This window comes from Agaricus bisporus (genome assembly GCF_000300575.1).
Source record: "Agaricus bisporus var. bisporus H97 unplaced genomic scaffold AGABI2scaffold_13, whole genome shotgun sequence".
Lineage (NCBI taxonomy): Eukaryota > Fungi > Basidiomycota > Agaricomycetes > Agaricales > Agaricaceae > Agaricus > Agaricus bisporus.
In genome coordinates this window covers 581,254-606,517 of record NW_006267348.1, presented here as the reverse complement: position 1 = coordinate 606,517, position 25,264 = coordinate 581,254, and the positions used below count along the sequence as shown (strand labels likewise).

At 45.4% G+C, this 25,264-nt stretch overlaps 11 protein-coding genes across 11 annotated transcripts; 3 read left to right on the top strand and 8 right to left on the bottom strand.

Annotated features, from left to right (window-relative positions):
- Window positions 1-191: 191 nt before the first annotated feature.
- Window positions 192-1,269, bottom strand: AGABI2DRAFT_195606 (hypothetical protein). The gene is made up of 4 exons (XM_006456451.1): window positions 1,034-1,269; window positions 832-979; window positions 311-776; window positions 192-258 (listed from the first exon to the last, which is right to left on the bottom strand). Exons 1-4 carry the CDS (start codon window positions 1,223-1,225, stop codon window positions 252-254), a joined length of 813 nt encoding a protein of 270 aa, XP_006456514.1. The 5' UTR covers window positions 1,226-1,269; the 3' UTR covers window positions 192-251.
- A 450-nt stretch (window positions 1,270-1,719) lies between these two features.
- On the bottom strand, window positions 1,720-2,861 carry AGABI2DRAFT_188435 (hypothetical protein). The gene is made up of 3 exons (XM_006456450.1): window positions 2,659-2,861; window positions 2,458-2,605; window positions 1,720-2,403 (listed from the first exon to the last, which is right to left on the bottom strand). Exons 1-3 carry the CDS (start codon window positions 2,848-2,850, stop codon window positions 1,871-1,873), a joined length of 873 nt encoding a protein of 290 aa, XP_006456513.1. The 5' UTR covers window positions 2,851-2,861; the 3' UTR covers window positions 1,720-1,870.
- Window positions 2,862-4,147: 1,286 nt separating this feature from the next.
- Window positions 4,148-5,047, bottom strand: AGABI2DRAFT_188433 (hypothetical protein). The gene has a single exon (XM_006456449.1). It carries the CDS (start codon window positions 5,025-5,027, stop codon window positions 4,308-4,310), a length of 720 nt encoding a protein of 239 aa, XP_006456512.1. The 5' UTR covers window positions 5,028-5,047; the 3' UTR covers window positions 4,148-4,307.
- Window positions 5,048-5,165: 118 nt separating this feature from the next.
- Window positions 5,166-6,046, bottom strand: AGABI2DRAFT_181115 (hypothetical protein; the record flags this gene model as incomplete). The annotated part of the gene is made up of 3 exons (XM_006456448.1): window positions 5,166-5,187; window positions 5,264-5,883; window positions 5,951-6,046. The coding sequence occupies 3 exons, from the start codon at window positions 6,044-6,046 to the stop codon at window positions 5,166-5,168; spliced, it is 738 nt and encodes a 245-aa protein (XP_006456511.1).
- Window positions 6,047-6,652: 606 nt separating this feature from the next.
- On the top strand, window positions 6,653-7,096 carry AGABI2DRAFT_228532 (hypothetical protein; the record flags this gene model as incomplete). Its single annotated transcript, XM_006456447.1, has 2 exons — window positions 6,653-6,748; window positions 6,808-7,096. Coding segments are annotated over 2 exons (270 nt in total), but the record flags the coding sequence as incomplete, so codon positions are not given.
- Window positions 7,097-8,280: 1,184 nt separating this feature from the next.
- On the bottom strand, window positions 8,281-10,423 carry AGABI2DRAFT_211524 (hypothetical protein; the record flags this gene model as incomplete). The annotated part of the gene is made up of 6 exons (XM_006456446.1): window positions 8,281-8,389; window positions 8,447-8,604; window positions 8,712-9,634; window positions 9,689-9,827; window positions 10,038-10,102; window positions 10,156-10,423. The coding sequence occupies 6 exons, from the start codon at window positions 10,421-10,423 to the stop codon at window positions 8,281-8,283; spliced, it is 1,662 nt and encodes a 553-aa protein (XP_006456509.1).
- A 170-nt stretch (window positions 10,424-10,593) lies between these two features.
- On the top strand, window positions 10,594-12,163 carry AGABI2DRAFT_195605 (hypothetical protein). The gene is made up of 4 exons (XM_006456445.1): window positions 10,594-11,327; window positions 11,387-11,464; window positions 11,518-11,828; window positions 11,890-12,163. The coding sequence occupies exons 1-4, from the start codon at window positions 10,959-10,961 to the stop codon at window positions 11,915-11,917; spliced, it is 786 nt and encodes a 261-aa protein (XP_006456508.1). The 5' UTR covers window positions 10,594-10,958; the 3' UTR covers window positions 11,918-12,163.
- Window positions 12,164-12,173: 10 nt separating this feature from the next.
- Window positions 12,174-13,837, bottom strand: AGABI2DRAFT_181112 (hypothetical protein; the record flags this gene model as incomplete). Its single annotated transcript, XM_006456444.1, has 2 exons — window positions 12,174-12,225; window positions 12,287-13,837. The coding sequence occupies 2 exons, from the start codon at window positions 13,835-13,837 to the stop codon at window positions 12,193-12,195; spliced, it is 1,584 nt and encodes a 527-aa protein (XP_006456507.1). The 3' UTR covers window positions 12,174-12,192.
- Window positions 13,838-16,136: 2,299 nt separating this feature from the next.
- AGABI2DRAFT_181111 (hypothetical protein) lies at window positions 16,137-18,586 on the top strand. The gene is made up of 20 exons (XM_006456443.1): window positions 16,137-16,326; window positions 16,375-16,381; window positions 16,439-16,542; window positions 16,598-16,616; window positions 16,678-16,753; window positions 16,811-16,824; window positions 16,890-16,944; window positions 16,998-17,041; window positions 17,092-17,136; window positions 17,191-17,225; window positions 17,291-17,334; window positions 17,403-17,427; window positions 17,490-17,501; window positions 17,556-17,620; window positions 17,683-17,783; window positions 17,843-17,959; window positions 18,022-18,068; window positions 18,141-18,147; window positions 18,204-18,330; window positions 18,390-18,586. Exons 3-20 carry the CDS (start codon window positions 16,482-16,484, stop codon window positions 18,459-18,461), a joined length of 966 nt encoding a protein of 321 aa, XP_006456506.1. The 5' UTR covers window positions 16,137-16,326; window positions 16,375-16,381; window positions 16,439-16,481; the 3' UTR covers window positions 18,462-18,586.
- A 117-nt stretch (window positions 18,587-18,703) lies between these two features.
- On the bottom strand, window positions 18,704-22,549 carry AGABI2DRAFT_122404 (hypothetical protein; the record flags this gene model as incomplete). The annotated part of the gene is made up of 5 exons (XM_006456442.1): window positions 18,704-19,774; window positions 19,832-20,386; window positions 20,435-20,754; window positions 20,811-21,654; window positions 21,710-22,549. 5 exons carry the CDS (start codon window positions 22,547-22,549, stop codon window positions 18,704-18,706), a joined length of 3,630 nt encoding a protein of 1,209 aa, XP_006456505.1.
- A 662-nt stretch (window positions 22,550-23,211) lies between these two features.
- On the bottom strand, window positions 23,212-24,941 carry AGABI2DRAFT_146323 (hypothetical protein; the record flags this gene model as incomplete). The annotated part of the gene is made up of 7 exons (XM_006456441.1): window positions 23,212-23,842; window positions 23,895-23,959; window positions 24,017-24,077; window positions 24,117-24,358; window positions 24,416-24,541; window positions 24,593-24,707; window positions 24,775-24,941. 7 exons carry the CDS (start codon window positions 24,939-24,941, stop codon window positions 23,212-23,214), a joined length of 1,407 nt encoding a protein of 468 aa, XP_006456504.1.
- Window positions 24,942-25,264: the final 323 nt, after the last annotated feature.

Below are 25,264 nucleotides of genomic sequence, written 5' to 3'. Positions count from 1 at the left end.
GAGACAAAGATGAAATACTTGGGAACTCGAGTTTCCTGCGTCCTTCTGGCCTACACGGTGCAACACATTGGCGCAACAGAGCTTCGTATGGGTGGTCTTTGATGGGATGCTGCTGTGTAGGAAGATGGACATGAGGGGTGACTAGTGGTTCGACATTTTGGTACTACTTGTGGGAGATGGTGTTGTGGACAGCAGCGGAAAGATGGACCATAAGAATAAAGTCCCTATATTATATACACTTGCTTATGGCGTTAACTCCTTTATCCACGTCAATACAATTTCTCTAAACTCTTCTGCACAAGACACCCACGGAATGTGGTCCGCGTCTTGTATATACCGATACGTCATCCTTTTCCACCCCAAGTCTTCCAACTCTCCTTTCAATTCCTCGACAATCAATGACTTATCCTTTAAGCCGCTGATGCCCAGGAGTGGAAGTCTCCCGCCTCGCGCCTCTTGCAACATCTTCTCAGCATTCTGCTTTCTTTTAAAAGCCCACACTGCTACTCCCCGTGGCTGCATGACCATTCCTTCCAGTAAAATGCGGAAGAGCTCTGGAGAGAGCTCGTCAGAGCATATGTGGAGGAATTGAAATAAAGCTTCGTGGAAGGCATCTACGGAAGGAGGGGATAGGAGTATACCCCCGATTTCACGTACCAGTGGACGAGATGAGCGTCGTTTGATCGAAGGGTCCACGGATACAACTCCTGCGACATTAATGAAGCCAAGTATCTTAACTGAAGTGGTGTAGGTCATGATATCAGCGAGCACAGCGGCTGAAAAAGTCATCAGAGCCGAGTCTATTGGTATCGAGCAAAGAAAATGGCCCACCACCGATACTCCACCCCAAGACATATGCTTCTCTTACTTCGAACTCTCTGCAAACAGCTTCAAAATCTTCCGCGAACCGTTTGGATTCCCAGGCTTCCTCGGCAACCGATTTGCCGCTTCTACCATGTCCACGGGTATCGTACCGCACCTTGTCAGTATCATGAGCTTCAGTCACGTTCACCATGCTGCCAACTTGGCTTACTAGGAATAGACTAGAGGTCCATTTGGAATCGTCAAAGATAGGATTAAATGCGCCTTTGTTCATGAAAATACCATGGACCAAAACTAGGGCCGGGGAGCTTGGCGAGCGGTTGCCCGTCGCGTCTGTATATATTTCCGTACCATCAGCTGACTTCACGAAGCGAGAGGTATTCACTTCCAAGTCTCTGGTCATGAAGGAGTATCCGAGAAGAAACGGGGTGCTGCATGAAGGTAAAAAATCGCCAACATATATTCCCCCAAGCAAAGGGGTTCAAAAACCCGGGCCCCGATTGATAAGCCAGTTAAATGTATTACGTCCAGGTGTGGGCTATTTTTATCAATCGAGGATGAAAAGGGGCTCAGTCTTTGTTCATATCCGAGTTTAATGGAAAGATGCGGCGAAAAAGCATCCAGCAGTTCAATCATTCCTGTGAATACCATCTCTTGACGAGTCTTATTGAATAGCGCGGGATGGAAAAGGTCCGAAGGGCAAGTAGTTGAACAATTCGGAGCAACAAGCTGGACGAACGCAAAATGGTGGGACGAATTCGATGGGACAAGTTGTAGTCGTTCGTTCTCAAATGAAGAGGGAACTGGGAAGCAGAAATTAGAATTGAACTCGATCATGGTGAGGAAATAGGCGAATTAAACGCTATCTGATATTACTTTTCTGGGTCAGTTGTACGTGTTACCATGATTCCAGCATACTGTACAACAGTCATACGGCCGTCTGCAAGCATCCCGCGGTCTGTATTGCCACTTCCGTCCTGGCTAATACGGGCAATCGCGCATAACTGATCAATAGATGAGCCGTAATTAAGTCACTATGTACACTTGCTTATGGCGTTAACTCCTTCATCCACGTCAATACAATTTCTCTGAACTCTTCTGCACAAGACACCCACGGAATATGATCCGCGTCTTGTAAATACCGATACGTCATCCTTTTCCACCCCAAGGCTTCCAACTCTCCCTTCAACTTCTCAGTATACAATGCTTTATCTTTTAAGCCGCTGATGGCCAGGAGTGGAAGTCTCCCGCCTCGCGCCTCCTCCAACATATTCTCGGGATTCTGTTTTCTTACACAAACCCGCGCTGCTATTCCGCGCGGCTGCATAGCCATTCCTTCCATTAAAATGCTGAAGAGCTCGGGAGAAATTTCGTCGGAGCATATATGAATAAATTGAGAACAAGATTCTTGGAAGGCATCTCCGGAAGGAGGGAATAAGAATGGGGGCCCCCATTCTCGTGCCAATCGACTAGCTACGTGTGAATTGACCGATGGGTCCACGTATACAAGTCCTGCAACATTAATGAAGCCAAGTATATTAACTGGAGTGGTGTAAGCCATGATATCAGCGAGCACAGCGGCTGAAAAGTCGTCAGAGCCACGTCTATTGGTATCGAGCAAAGAAAATGGCGCACCACCGATACTCCACCCCAAGACATATGCTTCTCTTACTTCGAATTCTCTGCAAACAGCTTCAAAATCTTCCGCAAACCGTTTGGATTCCCAGGCTTCCTCAGTGTCCGACTTGCCGCTTCTACCGTGCCCACGGGCATCGTATCGCACCTGTCAGTATCATAAGCTTCGGTCAAGTTCACCATGCTGCCAACTTGGCTTACTAGGAATAGGCTAGAGGTCCACTTGGGATCGTCAAAGATAGGATTGAATGCTTCTTTGCACATGAAACCACCATGGACCAGAACGAGGACTGGGGTGCTTGGCGAGCGGCTTCCTGTTGCGTCCGTATATATTTCCGTACCATCGGCTGATTTCACAAAGCGAGAGGTATTCACTTCCAAGTCTCCGGTCATGAGTATCCGAGAGAAAGTAGGTTGTTGAAGGTATTTTACCGCCAATTTATACTCCCCCAAAGCAAAAGGGACGTGCGGTTCGGATGGCGATAGATAAGCCAGTTACGATTTTTTTTGCATTACGTCCGGAGTGGCTATTGTTATTACTGAAGGATGAAAACCTAAGGCAGGGGGCTCATCACTTCGGATAAATCGACTTCTGTTCGATGTTTGGCTAAAAGGCTCGAAGACCAGCCCAAACACTCAAGTTATTATATTTTCAACTGCAAACGTTTGCAAACCACAGACCAGTTTCAAGTTCGTCGTCCATTGACATTGCCATTAAAGCTGGTCGGACATCGGAGTGAGGACCTAACCGGTTGTTTTCGGATTTATCAGTTACTTAGCTTCACCTTAGCTCCCTTCGATTTTTTTGAAGGAATAGGACTCGTAGTGAAGTGCGGGCTCGGCCTACCAAAACCGTGGGCCCTCGGAGCCCGAGAGAAAGGCTCGGGCTCGGCTGAAGCCCGAGCTTGTTATGGTCCAATCGGATTTGGCTTCTACCTCTCTGGAGCCTGGACCAGCTTCATCTTCCAGCCTACTCGGCAAAGGTGCTAAAGGAATTGCCATGTTTGGATTTATCAGGAACTTAACTCCCTTCGACAACAGGATGGCAAGGAACCACCTGGAATCCATGATATTATTTAATCGTACCTGCTGGTATTTTCCATCGTCATAATCTTATAGACAGTTCCTTTTCTGTATAAAATATAACACGTCGAGTATTTGATCTTGGCATCCTTGAACTTACCAATTGTCGCAATTAGGGGGTTTCCGGAGCTTGATACTTTTATCACATAGAATGTTTTCCCATTACACCGTTTAGGGTTAAATTTGAATATGCCCTTTCTTAAGTCTACAGCGGTTTTATCAAACCAAATAATGTTAAGACCGTCTATTGTGATATCTTCGGTACTTGGTGTCATGTTGCCCGTTTTAAGATAATCAAATATCCGATGTCGACTGACTTCGCTCAGCAACATGACATGAGCGCTGATATCTGAAATGAACGTTCATCAAGTAGAGCATGAGTTCAAGCTTTTTCTGAAAGAAGAAACTACTCTCGTCTGAACGAGTGCACGCACTGGGAGGTTCCTGACAGCAGAGGCGGTGGTTTCTTTTCATTTTCGTAACGGTATTCGACCCTCTACTCAAGAAAACCCATTCCTATAATGTTTCGGGCACATTGATATCCCTGATAGAATAGCTGGCCAATCTCCAATTTTGTTCTGTACACTTGACTTTTCTATATCACTTTACCGTTGTGCCATAATCTATGTTTATAGTTCAAGTGAATTGATTGTATTTACAGGGAGTAAAAGAAGGATTGCGAAGGCTGTTCCAATCATTTTTTTGAGGGATTGTGAAATCGCGATAGCTTAATATTAATAACCACTTACTACACTACCATCCCGATATCAGGTAACCCTATTCATTACTCGATCCGCAGCTTCCTTCCCTCCCTCCACCCAATCATCCCAACAAATAGCTAATTTCGCTGTATCTCTTCCAGGGACTCCTCTTCTCGGATCCCTTTCTCTAAGCTGCTCCTGCTTGGCGAAAGCTGCCCTTTCAGCAGGCAATACGCGTTCCCATCTCATAACAACTTCAAGCTTCATCCCGAGTCTCTGCGCAAGTGCAATACTTCTGGTATTTAAAGCATTGGCACTCCAATAAGCTCTTCGTAATCCTAGCCCCGGATGAACAGGATCGGTAGGTAAATTCAAGACCCAGTTCAATATAAGCCCAACAGCATTCGAAGAAACATGTGTTCGTTGAAAAGCGGGGAGGATGATTAGATATCCAAGTTCGGCGGACAGATGCTGGGGGGATGCGTTCAGCAGTCCAATCATTCCTGCGAATACCCCATGGAGCCCATCCTCTTGACGAGTTTTATCGAAGATTGCAAAGACAATGGTCGATTGTGATTTGATAACGGATTCTTCAAACCATGGATCGAAAGTATCGCGGGTTGGAAAAGGGCCGACGGGCATGTAATCAAATAATTCGGGATGGGGGGCGATAGATTGAATGAACGTGGAGGAGTGTTGAGAGGGATCCCATGGAACGAGTTGTAGTCGTTCGTTCTCAATTGAAGAGGGGACTGGGAAGCAGAAATTAGGATTGAACTCGACCATGGTGAGGGAGTGAATCTGAACCCGGTACCATTCTTAGTCGGTCGTTGAGTCACTAAGTATGTTGGCATCAGCTTCTCTCTCTCCGAGTTATTGCCGCTTTATTATTCCTACCACTTTGTCAAATTTCAAAAGTGTTTTTCATTTCCGAGGTTCGGATTCCCTGAATCAAAGAAAATTATTCTATATGAGCATGCCTCTAAGATTATGCCACTCTAGCCATAATAGCATCTACACACTCTCTTCCACCGCCTTCCCAATCATCCCAACAATGCGAGAATATCGCTGTATCTCTCCCGACACATTTCTCTCCTCTCGGATCTCCCTTCCTCACTTTGATCCCATTCCCATACTCCTGCTTATTCTCTGGTAACACCCTATCCCATCTCAAGATACCTTCAAACCGAAACCCCATCCTCTCCGCCAACCTTCTCGAAGGTAAATTCAAAGCATTAGCTTGCCAGAATACTCTTCTCAAACATAACCCGTTTTGTTCTGGTGTGTCTAGCATATAATGCATCATGAGTCCAACAGCATTTGATGTCGCATGTGTACGTTGAAATGGCGGTAAGATGAGGATGTAGCCGATTTCTGTTGTGAGATTTGTTGCGGATGAGTTGATGTAAGCTAGATGACCTGCTATAGCGCCTTCTTCCCCTGTGACTCCAGCGGACGTCGATGCGGGCCTTGTTTTATCGATGAGAAGGAAAAGCATAAAGCCTGGGTTTTTGTGTATTATAGGATCGTAGAATGACGTTAAAAAATGTTCTACATCGGTATGTGGACCGACAGGAAGGTATTTGAAGACTTCTGGATGAGGAAGCGTGGCCTCTACGAAAGGCTGGGCATGTTTCGAAGGCTATCAATGAAACAAGTTAACAACGTATTTTTACAAATGAAATATATGACCGAATGCTTGGACTGACGATGAATGGGATCAGCTTGACTCGATCATTTTCAAGGACCTTGGGGACGGGATAACAGAAATTGTGATTATACTCGTCGACGATCGTAGAGGACATCGAATAAGGATCGAAGTTGTCAAAATTACAGTTGGTGAATCATAATGTATAACGTACGGACTTCCGGACTCCCTGATGGGTCCGTTCATGAATCATCGGATTCATCGGACTCTTGATCTCGTGACAACTATGTATGATAGTCGTTCTATTTTTAGTATTAGCATTCCTCTAATGACGTGGTGAAGGAAATAAACCCACGAAAACTAGTTGCACAGCAAGGGTCAATACTCTGTTTTGATAGGTGGTGTCGCTGTCATCAATGGCGTCATATCCGTCATACCATCATCGATGCTGGTCACAAAGTATTTCTCCCTCTCTTACTCCCATAATCTGCTGATAGTCGACCCATTGCTGTCCATTACTTCTATGACGCGCTCCGCTTTTATTTTTCGAGTTGACGTTTATGTAAACTAAGCAGAACAATCTCGTCATTCATGTTGTAAGGACTCCATAGCTTTATATCTCCCCTTGGTATATATACCGCATGCTTCACTCCCATCTTTCACAAAATCCACTGCTATACTTCTTCCCATAACCTGAATATTAAAATGGTAAAGCTAGATCTTACAACTTACCCCGGTATAGCCTCTCATCGTACATCTTCCACAGGGTTCAATATTTTCTTCAATCGGACGCGGCATCAATGCTATCATTTCTGCCATAGCTCATGTCCTAACAACCATCGTTGGCGCAATCACCTCTGTATGTCGTTTCCCTCCTTGATAAATTTATGGTATTGACGAGGATAATTTGATAAACAGGTAATCGTAACAATCTTCCACGTAATAGGAGATATTATCTGTTGTAGGTGTGGTAGATCTAGAAGGTCTACCCGGTCCACCGGTACCAGAAGGACAGGAGGGGCACACGGAGGAGGGGGACTCGGAGGGGGACATAGAAAAAAGCGATTCGGGTTTGGAAGAACCCGATATTAGGGAGCTGGCCCCTGCTTCCACTGCCTCGCTTTCCTCCAACTTGATTTTCCAAAGTTTCCACTATTGTAATCAGCTGCAAATGCGGCGTTTTTAATACATGAATCCCTAGAAGGAGTCAAAAGATTGACATAGGAATTTATGCACGAAATTTATTTCTTTTATTAAGCATCATTACAACTTGCTCAACAGTGGGATATACATTTAGTGGAGCAAATTTGGCTGTGGAACAACGCGCGAGGAACGAGCACGGGTGTGTTTTCTCGGGCGTGTGCCCGTGTGTGTGCGAGTGTTTGGGTCTCTCTACATTCGGACGTCCTACTTTAGACTCAACGCTATTCTACTGCGCCTCGCGCTGCGTGATTGTACTGGTAAACTCGATACAGGGCACTCGTCTGGGGTGACCCGGCTCTGTTCCCTGATCCGAGCTTACTGCCTGGGATCCCTCCGATCTCCCACCTCTCACTATAATCTTCGATGCTTTCTTCACATCCTTCAATTTGCAATATCCGGCCACAATTGAGATGATATTACTAGGAGGTGTTGATCATTATTCGGCTATTGAACCAATGACCGTTCAGGCTGTGCTTGTTCAATTTAACGTTTGATGCGTCGATAAGAAAAGACCTTGGAAGTGATGATACAACTCGTCATTCGCCATGGCTCCACAACTGGCTCCATAGTTCCCCATTGTATATATACACATATTTGTAGTGCCCCATGTTCTCCAAAATTGCATCACTACCTTTCGTCTCCCAATCTACTACTACTAGCTTCGTTTGAAAGTTTGAAAGTTTAACATGGTAAAGGAGCTGTTATAACTTGATATTCCATTCGAACTCATCATATATCTATCACAGGGCTCAGTATTCTCAGCAATCGGAAGCGCAGTCAACGCTATTATTTCTGCCATAGGCACTGTCCTTATGACAATCGTAGACGTCGTCACCTTCGTACGTTATTCCCTTTCTTTCCTTCTCTATCAAGTCGCATTTGTTAATATTTTAATTACAGGTGTTAGTAACAATCTTCGACGTGATAACAGACATTCTCTGTTGCAGATGTTGCAGACGAAGACCTGTGATTGGTGGTACTTCTAGGATGGGAGGAGGGTTCCCTAGAAGGCGGTTTGGTACTTGGAGACACCGATATTGAGAAGAAGTTTTCTGAGTCATGATGCATGATGATTGATCTCTTGAAGTTGAAAGGACAATAATTATACCATACCATACCATACATACCAGCATACTGGCCGGTATTCTACTCTTGGACTAAATTCGCAGTTTCCAACATGTCTGTTTTTCATGAAAATTGTCCCTGCTTCCAATACCCAAATCTCGCTTTCGTCAAACTCGGTTTTCCATTTCCCGTATTGTAAATCGCAAATGCGGCACCTTTAAAGAAGAAACCACTATAGAAAGGCGTAAATAAATAAATGCCTTCCTTGATATTGGTGAAAACGACTTACCCAGCGGGTGGAATAGACAACACAGACCCATCGAATCTCGCTACTTCATTCCAATCTCCTTGTTTACCTTCAGCGTAGAGTAGAGTGTATTCCATAGGTGAAGCTTCGATACGAAGTCGTACTGGCTCGGTTGTACTTGAGAGAGAAATATATGTCGTCTACGATATGTGGTGAGCCAGTTTGAAGAATTGAAAAATGCACGAGGATGGAGTGTACCTACATTTGTAACGGTAGCATTTGCCGTCGTTAATGCCCAAGGTCCAACTTGCTGATTCAAGGTCACCGTCCTGACTACCACAGACCTTCCTTCTCCTGGACCTCCTCCGCTAACACCAATTTCGTTATGCAAAGAATCACCATAGAAAATACTGATCCCAGCTTCTTCGAGTCTCGTTCTTGGTTTAGAAAACTCTAATTCCGTTTCGAAAACCTCTTGGTGAGATGTTTGTTTACGAAGGATCATAGCAGGAGAATCCCTATCTCCTATAGCGTATGAGTTTGGTTTGATTTCGAGAGAACCGGAAGGTAGGAGGGTGTGAAATGGAGCGTAAGGAGTACGAAGGAAGTAGAATGAATTGTCGAGAGTATGGGATTTGAAGTTGTTGTAGTAGAATGATTCCGAATCAGGTATCTTGGTCTCTTCGATAGAAGTTTCTCTTGATGTAATGCCCCCCTTGCCATCGTTATCAGCGTCTTCATGCAATAAAACCACTTCGGACAAAGGCCTTCCATTATTAAAAACTGGCCATCCATCTACCCATTTAACAGGAAACAGAAAAGTTTCCCTTCCAAGTTGTTCCCTGCTCAATCTCAAATCATCATCCTCCGCACCCTGTGGTCGGACTCCCAAAGCAACTCCCCACCAACTTCCATCTATCGCCTGCACAATATCCGCATGGCCAGTATTTTGTACTGATAAACTGGTATTTGCACCATTGTAAAGTATAGGATTATTGGGATTGTTTTCCCAAGGTCCGGCAGGACTGGTCGTACTTCTTTGTATGGTGCTCCGGTGAGTTATTCCCGTACCACCTTCGGCTATGAGAAGATAGTATGTTGAGTTGACGTGGTAGATGTGTGGACCTTCGGGTCGTGCGGCGGAATCGTGAGGAAGAGTGCCGTTGAAGATGATTTCAGCGGGTGTTAGCGATGTACCAGTTTCGAGGTCAATCTTGGACTGATATATACCTGGAGGAAGTCACATTTAATACCAAAAGGGATTATGAGGGGAGGAAGACGTACTGTAGATCTTGTCCTCGTTATTGTTTATGCCTGACCAAGTAAGGTAGACCTGAAATAGCATTTTGAGCACGTAACTCGAGTGATAGAGAACGAATGTGTACATCTCCGTTGGTGTCCCAGAATAAGTCGCCATCATAGCCTAGACTATCTGCAGCAAGACATGAGATATATTTACAGGGAGGATAAAGAATTCGGGCTCACCAAAATAAATAGGGTCGCTCCAGTTATTGGAGAAGATGTCCTTCGTCGTGACATAGAAGGACCTTGGAAAGAGCCGCAGTTCCTCTTATGAAGTTATAAGCGGTCTACAAATAAGAAGTTAGGTGCATGTCCACCCACCGGTGTACACGTATCGCGTTGTCGACGTCAAATAATATGTTCCATCATGGTACCGCAATGATGGCGCCCACACACCTGCCAATAGATAGTCAGACACTACTGGGGGGGTACAAGTTAATCATACGCACCAGCGTCCGAAGGCGTTCCGAACAGCGCCAACTGGGAAGGTCTGTTCAACCCATGCCCGACGAGGGTCCAATCGACCAAATTTTTGCTATGGTATATCGGATGCCCAGGAAAATACTCGAACGTAGAAGTAGCAATAAAGTAGTCCTCCCCAACACGTAGTATTGTAGGATCTGGATTCCAGCCTGGCAGAATTGGATTCTGTTGAAGGTGTGTCACACCCAAAACAGACGCGATAGTCAGAGCCAGGGAGAGAAGTGATAATAACATGTTGTTTTCGAATAAAGGGCTATGGCTTTATCTTTATGCATTCTGGCTTTGAGCAGAAGATGGAAGACCTTGTGAACGGTGGCGGACCGGGGCGGTACACTAATGCCGATCAATTTGAATTAAATTGAATTGAACTCGTGAACGGATCAGGATCCGAGCACAAGTTCGCAAGTTGACAATGGCCACCCACTCCTCTCCCCCGCCCGACGAGACAGACCCTCTGCTCCCAAAACCCGTCGACGAGGAGAACAGGCAGAACATAGAAGACGGGCAAGCATCTCTAGATGAAGGGGAAGACGTGGCACCGGCGAAACCTGCAGAACCGTGGACTGCATCTTCAATAGCCTGGTACACAGGCCTCGTCATTGCAGGACTCGTCGCCCTAGCTCTCTTAATCAAAGGTCTAATAGATGCTGGAGACACTGATGTACGTCCAATTCAAATCTACCCGTAGCATGCACTGACCGTCGTTCAGTTTGATCTGGGCAAGGCCCTCAAAAGTGCGCTAGGAGGAGGACTCAGTGGTGCTGCCGCCATGGTCCTACAAGTCCTTACCCTCATGCCGCTCCGCACTGTCATGAACTACCAATATCGCTATGGCACCACCACTACGACCGCCATTTATACTCTATACGAAGACGGTGGATGGACAAGATACTATCAAGGTCTCACAGCCGCTCTCTTTCAAGGTCCGATATCTAGATTTGGCGATACCGCTGCCAATGTTGGAATGCTCGCATTACTGAATTCCAATCCCTATACGACCAAGTATCCGGAGGCTGTGAAGACAGTATTCGCGTCACTTGCCGCTGCTGGCTTTAGGATTATCTTGACACCCATTGACACTATCAAAACGACGCTACAGACCCAGGGAAAACCTGGAATCAAGATTTTGAAGAAGAGAGTATGCCTCGACGCTCTCATTCCAATTTGATGAGAGTACTGATATAACTTCCTTCCTAGATTCTGAAGTATGGTATTGGATCTATGTGGTATGGTGCATTGGCCACCGCTGCCGCAACTTTTGTGGGACATTATCCAGTACGATTGCCCTCCTCCCTTTTGATCTCCAAACTTACAAATACTGTTCACAGTGGTTCGGCACTTACAATACCCTTCAACGCGCCCTTCCTAAAGGCCATACCATTTTCGAAAATATTTCCAGACAGGCCTTCATTGGTTTCACAGCCTCCATCGTATCCGATACGATCTCTAATTCTCTTCGTGTCGTCAAAACTTACCGACAAGTCAATGAAACACGTATTGGCTACATGAATGCTGCGCGTGCCGTCGTTGCTGTTGACGGTTGGACAGGTCTATTCGGTCGCGGACTCAAGACGAGAATCCTAGCGAACGGTTTGCAAGGACTGATGTTTTCTGTTCTTTGGAAGTTTTTCATGGACCTGTCAGTCACTTCTCCTTCCTTCAGAAACTTTAAAAAGTCGCAGCTGATGTTTTTGGTACAGATGGAACAATAAGACTGAGCGAGGATGAAGGGACGCGCTATTGACGTAACCAAAGGTATGCATATGAACGAAGAAAAAGAAAAAGATTGAATATCGGAACAAGCAATCGAAGGAATGCATAAGTGATAACTACAAACGAGTAGCGGGAGGAATCTATCGGGTTCAATCACGAGAAACGAAACTGTCGCTCACTAAAAACTAAATGTCGTGTACGAAACCGGAAAAACGAGATAGACAAGGGCGTGTGTCACCAAAAGAAACGGTTCACATAATCCAAAGAGCTAGCCATGCGCATATACCTGCTCACGAATTCAAATTGGGTTCTGTATTCGAAATCTAAACGATTCAGCTTCTAGTCAGTTTTTTTCTCCGAAAGAGTGAAAGTAAGAGTACGTACGAATTTGATTCCACCATTCTCGTTCATATAATCCATTTCTATTATCAATCCATCCCTCTGTAAATCCTCGAATTCGGATAGGAAATGAGGGTGTAAAGGTTCGGAGAATCGAATTCGGACATGTTCCAGTACGGAAGGTTTATCGATATCGTCTTCGACACGATTACCTTCCAATACCTCGGGTGGTTCTTGTACTTCTACAGCGACGAGTCCACTTGGTTGGTATTGTTCTTGATCTAGACTTTCTTCTACTTCTTCTCCATCCTCGTCGTAAACACGTGATGACAGTTTGCTTTTGCGATAGCGATAGGCTCTTGAAGGAAAATGAACACTCGTACGACGAGAGTGAATCATATGAATGAAAGAATCAGCGATCGTATTGTCCAATTTGACTTCTATGGACGTTAATTTGGGTAAGAGAGGTAATCCTGAATTTGATCTCTTTTGAGCGTTTTGGTTGGAATGTTCACTTCCATTTGAATTGTTCGCATCAGCTCCTACGACATGATCATTCTCATCCGTGCCGTCCTCCTCGTCATTCTCATTCTCATCAACAGCGCTATCATGGCGATCTTCATCAACAACACCTCCACCAAACTGCGAATACTCTCCATCCACAACCCAACTCTTCCATCTCAGCTCATCAAAGACTACCTCCGTAACACTCGGAGGTCCCATACCCTCCTGCAAAGGGTGTACCACCAATTTCTCAACACTCGGTACCATCCTCAAGCCTGCTACGAGATTCTGATCCGACAAAGCCGTTTTGCGTAAATGTAATGTTTGCAAGGAATATAACTTTGATAAAAATGTCGTGAAACCTGATGTTGCGAAGTGGGATTTGAGGTTGCATATCGAGAGGGATAAGAGGTTTGGAAAGGAGAGGAGAGGGAAGAGGGGTGCCAAGTCTATGGATTCGTCTCCTGGATGTGTGAGAATTGAGAATTCGGTTAGGGATGGATGATGGACGCATCGAAAACCGTAGCGCGTGGAGGAGGAGGAATTAGAAGGCGTGGTCGAAGTCGTTCCATTGCCGATTCCATTAGCGGGGATTGGAGATGCAGATGTGTTGAGAAAAATAAATCCAGCCTTCTGGAGGGACGGAGAAAGACGAAGAATTGATAAACATCCTTCCACAGTGACCACCATAAGCGGAATACAAGTCAGGTTTCGCCAAGGAAATGTGAATAAGAAAGGTGATAAATTGAGACATTCGACGCTTGTCAAATTCGGTGCGTTTCTGAACATGTTAAGTTCCTGTGAACGTCGTCGAGTGTTATCGTCATGGAGTGAATGATCATCGTCATCGGATTCATTGGAATCATAGGAGTCGGTTTCTTCTTCCTCTGGGTTATCACGAGCCTCTTCTCCGGAGACTTCATGAAGAACAATATCCTGAGCACCCGTTCCCGTTCCAATACTCACATCTGTCAACAATGGCACTTTTCCAACAATCTTCCTAAACCTCTTAAACACCTCGAAAGGCAAATAAAACAGAATCTCCTTCCACCTCGCAGAATGTCTTGATATACATTCCAAAGCAGGGTGCATTTCAGCGAAGGGTGGATCCTCCCAAAAGATATAGATGGTCAAAGGACATCCCCCAGAACGTTCCATCCAAGCGCGAACTAATGATGCTTGATTTTCTGCCTTTGCGAGACCTAAATGAAGGAATAACCGCGCCCATAAACGAGGCGTGGCTAAGGCCGCTGTACGCCAACGCGTACAGACATGGGAGACTAGTAGAGGATGATGGATCGAAGATGTTGATGTCGGTGATTCAGGTGAAGATGTAGCGATGAAATGTAAGAAAATCTCAGAAAGGAGTTCCGTTGGGAAAGTATTGTGTAGATCCCAAGGCACCATGACGGTTTTTTGAATTCCCGGAATATGCTCGTTTGCGTTTTCAGGTAGATGGGTTGGTCAGGTAGTATATCAGATCGTGTAGAGGGCGTGATGACGTGAGGGAGTGATTAAACGCCTGAGTGCAATCGAATATCAATACCATGTTTGGGATACGAGAACGAGGCGATCAAACCTACCACAAGAGTAGAATCAGTGATTCCTACTCATCCGTTGGGAATCCAGTAGAATGAGAAGATCGGGGGTGCGTTATACCCGCAACAAGTTATTACAATCGCTCAAAAGGCCGCTGTTGTAAAGAAGAAACAGAAAAAGATCCGTTCACAAATATCCCAAGCAATCGATGAAAGTGCAGTTTAGAACTCTCGTTAGGTCCACGAGAAGCGCACAAGGAAGAGAACGAGAGAACAACACAAGTACCCTGAGAGACCAAATATCGAAGACAGAAGAAAGAAGTAATCAAAGGCGACGCTGTGGAAAGGTAGGAGAGGGACAATGGAAGAGAAAGAGCTGGTGAGAGATCATCGATGCAATCAGCTGAACCCAGTCCTAAATTTAGAACACACTAACCCCAGACCACGTGTCGCGGCTTTTTCTTGACTATGCCCTTATTAGGAAAGTATCGACACTCCGGAATCGCGGAGTCGACAGAACACTTCGGGCTTCCAGATCGTGCCCGCTTAACGCGTTTTTTTGAGGGCCTTGTGATTTACGAAGGGCGAGGGGCTCAGGGATGGAATTAATGCCCGGATGAAACGCATACTGAGCTCTGGAACTGGCCTTCAGAATATGTTGCGGCATGAGTCCGATCCGTGCTTATCCAAGGACAAAAGGGGGTCCGGAGGTTATCATGATCGTACTACTAGCCCCGCTGGATTCTCGGACCACGGATAGAATTCAGTAACCCGGCCACCATCGAGTTTTGATATGAAAGTAAGTAGCGGCTATTGATGAGAGGAAATATTTTTCTTCGCTGGGAGCACCGGCTAAGCAAATCCTGGATCATGATCTTAAATGCGAAAATGCCATTTACAGAGGGTGGAGGAGAAATTCCTACTCTATTAAACTGCAGCTGCTTGCACGGAGGCCTCTACGACGGACTATTATGTGTGGTTCTGTAATATCTGCATAATCAGAGGGGAATCTGTGTATACAGTACTTATTTACGAAACAATGAAACTCAATTTCTCGGCCGATGATGTTTCCTGAAAATTGGACGCTTACAATTTCGAAATTCTGAGGTTTTGGCGGTGGGTTTCGATGGTTTCTCTGGTCCTGGATAAGTTCCGAATCACGACACTTCCTTGTCCAAAGACCAACATGGCTAAAACTGAAAACATCTATTTTTGCAAGACAGAACTGTACGTTTATCATTTATCTTATTTTCATATTTACTGTAATGGTTACTGTTGCAAGGGGGTGGCAGCCCAATACTGTGTGGACTTTAGACGATGTGATGCGTGTTAGACAAGTTCAAAAAAAACATAGTTTTTGAAGCAGCTAGAAAGAATCAACAGGTTACTGTTATCCTACCTGCTGGGCTCCGGCGGCTTTAGACTCGGTGTGTAGCGGAAACGCAAGCTCGGTATCAGATGATCATGATCTGCCACCAGGAAAAGGTCACAAGGTGCCTGGACCCCTGGAACCAGCCCGTGAGATGTTTTCAGATGTTTACCATATGAAGCCACACTTGACCTGAAACTGATTCGACTCGGACTCCTTCTGACCTTGAATCTCCCTTGGTGAGTAGTCTCTCGAGCTTCTTTTTTTATTTAGACAATCAATCATGATTCCGGGATTTTTCAATTTTATCGTGTCCATTTATCATGATCGTCATCTAATCAAAGCTTTCAATCCCATAGCCTCAGGTTTGACACCTTACGTAGAGGTGATGATACTGATTGTTTGCCGCACGGCGGCCAACTTTGGTCAACATGTCAACGCTCCAATGGTATTGAAATCTTCTCACAAAATCTAGATAAGTATTAACAAGTTGCTGATGATTTTGACATTGGCTAGACAGTCTTCTCATGATCATGCACCTTATTTGATCAGGTACATAAATGATGGTTCGTGGTGAAACATTGCGGAAGCAAAAATAGCTGTAAGGCCGTCCGTAGTTGGCGACTTTCAATAGCAAAAAAATAGACATCCAACAGATCCTCCCCTGACTCGGGGTGCGTGTCGTGCGAAAAGCATAGATACATACGATATAACGTAAAAAGGGCCCTGGTAACAGATTCTTTCTTCCCCTTTCTTTGCCGTTCTTAAGTCTTTCCTTTCGTCTAGGGGCATATCTTGTGTCCTTCGACGCGATTTACCCACCTGCGACATGGATACTCAATCAGCTCATGGTATCAACCTTGGGCCCGTTTTTGCGCCCATATACTGGGGTGAAACGTCTACATTTTCATCTTCTGAGCAGCTCTGACCACTCTTTTATTTAAGGCTTCATACTCTCACTTGTGTAAACATCCGTCTCCATTCCATCTTAGGACAATTAGCGTTCTGACTTCGGGTTTCCTAAGCTTCACCGGGATGACGATAGTCCAGGCTTATGTTTATTTCCCGAGTCACGGCGATAAACAATATATCCGTGTAATGGTACGTTTGGCAATCGAATAAACCATCTCACGCATGAAAGACTGAAGGGTAATCGAGGCCGGCCTGATGTTGTGGGTACCGATTTCGAGGAACTTTCCAAGTGACGCAACCGCTCAATGACATCAACCCCTTACAGATTCCTCGATTTGGCTTCCTCAGCTTTGGCTGCTCAGTCAATTTATTACTATCTTGTGAGTACCGTCCAGCTTCTTTTCTTGGACATAGCAAAATAATTTGCCGTAAGGTACCATATTTTGGCTCTCTCGTGCCTCTTGGCGCCATCACGCCGTGAGTGTCAACGTCCTTACATGTGTTCTATCATGCTTAAACCCTTGTAGGGAGCTTTCTGCTGAATGCCTGGTTTCCACTATCATCACGAGCATGTCGGTCTTGTTCTCCTAACACAGAAAATACAAGCTGATATTTATGCTTAATAGTTCGCAAGGATACTTTATTTACCAACTGATAATTGGTGAGGCTTCAATGCGATCACACTCTGTCTTGATCGTCTCACAGCGTTTTCGACACTCGTGCCAGTTAAACGGGCGGGTAGGGGCAGTTGGTTGGTAATTTCCACTATCGTAAGTCAACACGAAATATATACATACGTTTTAGAACGAACTAACGTGATGGTCATGTGGCAAATAAGACGTTCTTCCAAATTTTAGCTTTTGGTGAATACTGTGATGATTATGATCTGATTACACAAATTCACGCTCGTACCCTCTGATTACAGGGGGCGGTCTTGGTGAGTTTCCGTGCGACTTTCAATTTACTTGTGAGGTACGATTTTTCTACCCAGGCTGCGTTGCCACCATGTATGTGTTTAAACACGGTGTCCTATCCGACCGGAACGAAACTTTCTCGGTAAGTGTCCATTTCAAGTTTCTAATGCATGTAATTGTAGGGTAACACGGAAATTATTCAAGATATTTTTCGGATTAGCTAAGGGTGCTGGAGCTATGACCGACATCCTCGCCACTATTGCAATGTGCCTCTTCCTCTCAACCGTTAGGACGGGAATCAGTCGGTAAGCTATACAGGCCCGCCATACTCGGGGAGAAGCTAAAAAACGTCAAAATTCACCAGAACAAATGAAACGCTGAGATCGTTGATTCGTTTCGTCGTTCACAGAGGCGCCCTCGTCACCCTTGTTCAAGTTTTACTGTTGATTACATTTTATTCTTCCCCTACGAAACTCGTCTGGTGGGTAATAATCTAGTTATTCCCGTTTATCAGGCTCATCTGGATGTTTCACTATCACACAGGTTTGCTTTCCATCTCAATGTAACAAAACTCTACGCCAACACCTTCTGTAAGTCTATGTCTATCATGTGTCGATTATTATCTAGAGATTAATCATCTGCCGTGGTGACCATGATGGCAGTTGCGATGTAAGCCCAAGGAATATTCACCATGATAAGCTAAGTTGAATACATCACAAACATAGGTTAAACGCAAGATCAAGTTTGAAGGACAGATATGCATCGGGGGTCGGAATATCATCCAACAATTTGCATCTGAATTCCAAGACTTTGGGGTCTTCGCATGAGCGAGCCGGATTCAAAGAAGGAACCGTACGTGCTGCCGCTTCTCAGATAATTATGATACACATGATGAATGACTATTTCCCTAGAATCCTTTCCAACAGTTCGAGCCATCGCAAATGCCAAGGGTTAGCAAGACTGTTGTAGTTACCACAGTTTGATTGTTGTATTCAATGCCAGGAGCAAATATTAGATCCCCAAAGATTAGATCCCTTAAATTTTGATTTCTAACAACGACTCGCGAAAGACTATGTGAGTTAGGAAGGCCTTTGTTTTGTAATAAATGATTTAGACGATGTGCAATATGTCAGCTGCGCATCCTGTATTTCAATTAAACTTCAAAAATGACACATGACAATGACAAGGGACAAGTCTGATGAAATTTCGAAGTGCATTACATATGTTACACCGAGAACGTCACTTGTCGTTTGCTAGTCATGACCTGAAGAAAACGGAAAGACCACCAGCTTCTTTCTTCACGTTCCTCTATGGAGACACTCGTATCACGCGGTCGGGGCTTTGAAGCATGCGCTTGACTACCAGGAGGGCTCTTCAAGAGGGGCAAACCAGAATCGCCGTATGTGGTCGGAATTTGAGGGGTAATAGTATTTATATTTTTCCACGGCCGACACCAAAGCTGTGTGGTGTGATCACGCGAGCGTCGAAATGCCGAGAAACAGTCTTGACAGATATCTGGAGTTGATGTACAAGAAGCCGACTCGGGTTGAGAGATCTGTATGCATTCGATACGTGGGATCATATTTCGGAGATTGGAGTCCGCGGAATTGATAGGAATTAATTCAACCAAGACAGAATTTGAGTCTACGGTTGTTAAATACCGCTTCTCAGGATTTAAAGGTCTCTCACCAGATTCCAAAACACGTTCTTGAACCGAGAAAACGCGAGCCAGCCCAATCGAGTCTAGTAGTCGGTAAGACATTGGGTTTGAATTTGAAGTACCAGGCACGGGTTCGCCGAAAATGACAATATCAGAAAATACGGAAGCAGACACTTGAATCGATCTTGTGGAATTCTTGTATAAACCTAAAGGCTCCTCCTGAAAGCCGTCTTCAGTCATAGAGTAACCCGACCCTGAGCCATAAGAAGAGAAACTTTTCCGGTCCCCATCAAAATGAGAGATATCAGACCCCTTGTCACCTGAAGCGTTGATAACTCTTGATAATGTTCGCGTCCGTGTATCCAGTTCCTTATCCATATGATGCGGTCGTCTATCCTCGCTCGATAAGCATCGTAACACCAAGCGTCCATTCCAGAGCAGAGTCCGCTTTCGGTCGGCCAAGTAACCCAGAGAACAAGGACTTTCAAAGCGAGCAAGAAGTGTAACAATAGACTGATGTTCCTGCTCTTCTTGTTTGACAGTATTCAGCACATCAACAATTAATTCAATAGAGCGTATGAGGCTGAAGACGGGTATATACTGAGGGTCCTGTCGCGGTGTTATCTGGAGCAAATCCTAGGGTTGAAAAATTGGGAGAGTCAGAGCTAGCCCACATGGTAAAAAAACACCGACTGAAAATAATTGAAGGTACCCCTGTAGCCGTTTCTCCGGTTCAGAGATGTATCTTGCGAGTGACCACCCAGTTTTCTGCATTTGTTTGTCCTGTAGATCCACAAAGCACCCAAAATCACTTTCTCCCTCTTGCAAATTACGAAGTCGCCGGGAAAACTCTTCCAGACGGGCGATATATGGCTGATAGATCTCGAACCTTGGAAGGAAAAGTACAATTTGTCGTATGACGTCGTACTTGGGGCCACGAGATATTTCCAAGACTTGCTCATGTAGATGTAGTATATCTTCAAACCAGTCTAAGAATCGTGATATATCAGGTGGCACTCCAGAAATCCACGCCCGACTTCCATGTACGCGCAACGGAAGAACGTAATACTGAATGCAAGTCTGCATCTGCTTGACAAAATTCCTCTCGGTTTCCCACAGCTGATCCATCAGCTTTGATAGCGGCTCCTCAACAGACTCTTCAGCCGTGTGTCGCGGCGCCTCGGCTTTAGGTGATATTATCGGCGAGTTTGTTTTTAAAGCACGATGTTTCTCAAGTTTCGGAAGCTCCTAATTTACCGATCAGTGATATTCAATTTCTCCAAAAACTTCACTCACACGCTTGAAATCACCATTGCCGAAGACTGAACCACTGTGCTCCGGGGGATGTGACGTCGCTTGAATCGAGTGGAACATATGCGATGCTTCATGACTGAGCGCGCCGTCCTGTGGTTCATTAAGATCCTCTACTGAAGATTCAGACAAACGACTCCCATAACGTGAGTGATGGCGGAGCTTTTCATATTCTCTTCGATATTCCTCAGAATCAGAAGGCCTTAATCCAAACGCCTCTCGTTCTTGTGCCGCAATCATGAGTGACCGCCGAGCAAGCCGAGAAGTCGTGCCCCCGATCTCATTGGTTTCGGGCCTCGTCTCACCTTTCGGATGATAAGCAGTCAGTCCAGGACTATAAGTGGAAGTTAAGGATACGTACCCCGAGGTGAAGGTGTAAGCGAACTCTCTACAACTGAGATAGGCATTGAACCAGGCATATACTGCGAGCGCCGCCTTAATTCTTTGGGACGGGTATTAGGGACGACGAAGTTTTGCCGGAGTTCGTCGTGAGCAACTAACTCGCTAGAGGCGCTATATGCAACGCCTTCAACTCCATGATAATCGCTGCTTTCACTGGACCGAGTTGTCCGACGTTGAGGTTTTTGATCCAGCGTAGAGACAAGTTTGAGTAGAGCTTCCCGTTGTCTTTCGTAGTCACTTTTGGGCTGCGCGGCGAGTGGGAGATCATCAGAGGCTGTGGAATAACAGGACACAGACGAAGCGAACGAGACAATTGAAACTCTGGGTGCATTACGAGCTGCATTGCCTGGGCGGATATTAGAGCTTTCATTGTCCAAATTCACACGATTTGATTTTGCCTCGGGGAAAAGATAATCAAGGCCAAGGCCCACCCCAGACTGCGGTTGTCGAAGAGGGAACTTGACGCCATAATTGTGGTCACTGGAGCTCGAATTGGACAGGGGACCTGCATTAGTGACAGTCAACTTCCGCTGCTCTTTTCGTCCTTGTTCATAGCGACGGTCGAGATCAGAAGAATCCGAGAAAGAGATCTGCGGATGGTCTATCACGGGACGAGCTCGAAATCGAGGGATGTTCGAGTTCAAGTGTTTCTCTGGTCGAGGTGATTTACCATGCTTCTCCCGCTCCAGAGCGTTGATATTCGCCGGAGAGGTGTGATGAAGTCGACCCTTCGACTGCTGATGGCCAGTACGGGACGGTGAACGCGGTAAATCGAGGTTCGGCTTTGGGGTTTGAAGCGAGGACTAAATCATTAGGGAGCATTATTACAAGACCTTCTAAGAGGAAAAAAGAATTTACTTTGTGAATTGTGTTCTTGGATGACCCAACAGAAGCAGTCGTCGGCGCAATACACGTTGGACTCTTCCGCGTCAGAATGCTCTTGATAGGCCGCAATGACGTATGTCTAGGAGAGGAGGCGGCGCCGGAGTCGGCCCTCGGAGTTTCTTGGCCTTGAAATGTCCGGGGAGTCAGCGTGCGTGGAGTCGACTTCAACCCTTTGGTCCTTGGGGGTGTGCTATGAATAGAGCACGAATCATCTGAGGGCGGTGGATCTCGAGGTGAAAGAAACTCTCGCTTTTGTAAGAGGCGAGGATCATGTGCATTGCTCGAAAAATCAGATGGAGGGTTGTTTGACTTAAGGACGCTTGAGGCATGCTCCCGAGGCTGTCGTGGATCGTCATCCTGTGCGAAAGCGTATTGCGAAGGCGCGACTGGAGGAGGTGGACGCGTCATCCTGCCAACCGTGTCCCGTAGAGAAGGAAGGAGATTGGCCTCTAGTTGAGGAAGCCCAGTGATTTGACTTTGCCGCTTTTCGAGTTTACTCGACTTAGATGCATGCGAATGATTAGAGTGGTTGGTTGGCGGGTGCTTAATTTCGAAGGACGACTCGGAGGAAGAAGTGTTTGGAATGTATGATACAGGCATAAAATTCTCGTAATGACTCGCGGTGTCGGAATATCCGTTACGGCTCGCGGTAACAGGCTGTACAGCACCGGTGCGACGTTTCTGGGAGTACGAAAATCCATTAGCCGCCGCATAGTATGAAGGAGGATAGAAAGTGGGATGTTGAGTGGTGAATCCTGCACCGGTATTCGGGCTAGCGAGTGGTCGGGCTGGCCTCGACGTTGCGGAAGGCATACTCGGCGTCCGTGGTGGCCTGCACGCTGGATCTGCGCGAATAAAGTGGTGGTGGGACGAGACAACCAGTGACGGCAACTCGGTGACATCACCAGTAGTAACATAATGTAATGGACACTATATCGTGATTTCCTGACCCTAGACCACGCAAGGATTCAAATCCGCCATTCCCGTTCTTTTGTAGATTCTCAATAACTATGGCGATACATTTAAGCAATATAATCTACTTGGTTATGCAAGTAGAGACGATGTTAACCACGGCTGAAGCTTGCAGGTAAATGTGATCCGTGTGATCCAGCGTGTGATCCGTATGATGCGGTGCCATTCCCTGATATCGTCATTGCATCTGCATCTTATTTCATCACGGTTCTTCAGAGCTTCAGAGCCGGTAATAAAGGCTAAGTACAGTCGTCGTCTAGTGAGACGACCTCAATAGATAGGAACGCTGAACTGCAGTAGACGCGAGAAGAAAGACTGAGGAAAAAGAATTAATTGACACTTTCACAGTATATACGTATGGATAAAATAAGAAATGCGCAGATTATGAGGTAGATATAAGCTGATATACTAAGCGAGAGGACCTACGATACAGAAATTAGAAGATATTAGCACTATCATAATTCTATCATATCTAATCAATTAGAGACTTTATCCTTCGATATTCAACTACGCTTGATCTTCTTCCGCGCCTTCGCGCCTTTGTTTGCACTTTCATCGCCTCCTTTCTTTCTTTTGTTCAAACTCACAGCCCTATCTGAATTCTCTTTCTTTATTTCCTTCTCTTCGGCTTCATCCTCTCGACGTCTCTTTTTGTTTCTAACTGAACTCCCTTCCTCACGAGTTCTATCTTCATCCTCTTCAAATTGGCGCTTCCTATCCGCAGGTTTACTAGAGGATATATGTTCCTTCTTCTTAGTTTTTTTCCTTTCGTCTTTGCCAGGTTTGTCATTCGTGCGAGACGAGCCCTCTGCCGTTTTCTTGACAGCAGGCGAGCGTAAATTGTATCGAGTGCGCGTTTCTCTGGGCAGGCGAGTCTGCAGAGACTCAACTCGACGCGGCTCTTCCTTTTCCTTGACTTCGTCTTCTAGTTCGTCGACGAGGTCAGAAGCGAATTCGAGAGAATCAAGTAGTTTTTTGCTCTTACGCATCGCCCTAGGAGGCAACTGTGTAGATATTCTTCCGCCGGGTATGATGATCTTATTCGGGGGTAATTTGCGTTCACATGGATCAGCTTCAGGGATTGTCACTTCGCCTTTGTTTTGAGGAGGCATATCGCGAGGCTCTGAAGCACGTCTACAAATAAGATCAATAACTGTAATAATAAAAAGGATCATTCGAGACTCACGCATTATGAGTCGCAGTGGTATCATTATTACTATCTGATATGGGGACATTACTAACACTCGGCCGCTATAGCACCGTCGGCATCAAGGAGTTCATTTTCATTTGCCTGGGGAAAAAACATACTATGAATCCAATGAGTCTTTGAATCTCTACGGCAGCAACATGCATTCCCCTGAAGAATACACTATTAGATGAGGCAGAAGCTCGATGGTAAAACAATTACCATGTAACTTCGTTCAAAAAATGTTTCCCTTCTTCTGTAGATCCTAATCTCCCGTAAAATTCAAACATCTTGTGAGCTTGATCTACAGAATGCTTCCAAAGATCAGCTTGAGCATGTTCGATTTCGTCAATGCTTGAGCGACTACTAGATTCGCCTGTGGGCATCGTGGATGGAACATAACTGGGTAACTCCGGCTCCTTTCCTTTCCCCTTGGAGAGAGCGGAAGGTATCTCTCTATTAGCCTTGGTGATTTCATTCAATCTTTTGTTCAAGTTGAAGAACGAAACAATCTTACGCACCACGTTATCTGGGGAATATACCTCCCTTTCTTTTCCTTTCCATGAAAAAGAAGCTGAAACTCTTTCATCGTCAAACTTTACTTCTCCTTCGCTGCTCGTGGCAGAGCTAGACTCATACCATACAGACTGCCTCCTTCGTCAAATATGCTGACTCCGAATCTAAAAACAATTACGCACATCATCGTCGGACTCCGGGTAGAGCAGCACATCTGGGGAATATTCATGTACTCTCGTAGCCTCTCTTTTTTCAAACATAAATTCGGTGATCTCTTTGACCTTATCATGAATGGGACTAACAATGGCGGGAAATACGTTAGTCGACAGGATCTCCAAGGAAGAGCAATACTGATGATAATTACTTGCTGTAATCTCTAGCAACATTGACAGCATCGTCCTCTATTGCTCCCCATTTCTGGAACGCGTCGAGTTCATTGATTATGTCTTGTACTAGACCCAACAGTCGTTCCTTGTGCCTTTCATAATTATCGCGATAACTAGTACTCGATTCGGCTGCGGATTCGGACATGTTAATTCAAAGAGGAAAAACAGTGGGCGCTGAGTTCTTGTGTGAATCGCTGATCGACAGCTGACGATGCGCCGAAGGGTGGTATTCTGGTATATCGCCAGAGCATCTTCCGAGTATTTATTGGAATACTTCTTGAATTGAGATAATAACAAGGACCCACAACTACTTGATTGTTCGCCACTCTGGCTTGTTTTTGGACTTTCCCATGACAACAAGCCAATAAATAGACAATAGCGACATAAGAAGTAGATGACAACGGTTTAGTTGAAAGCAATAAGAGCCTTGTTAGGCAAATCATTTGTTTACCAGCGCGCCATGGTGAC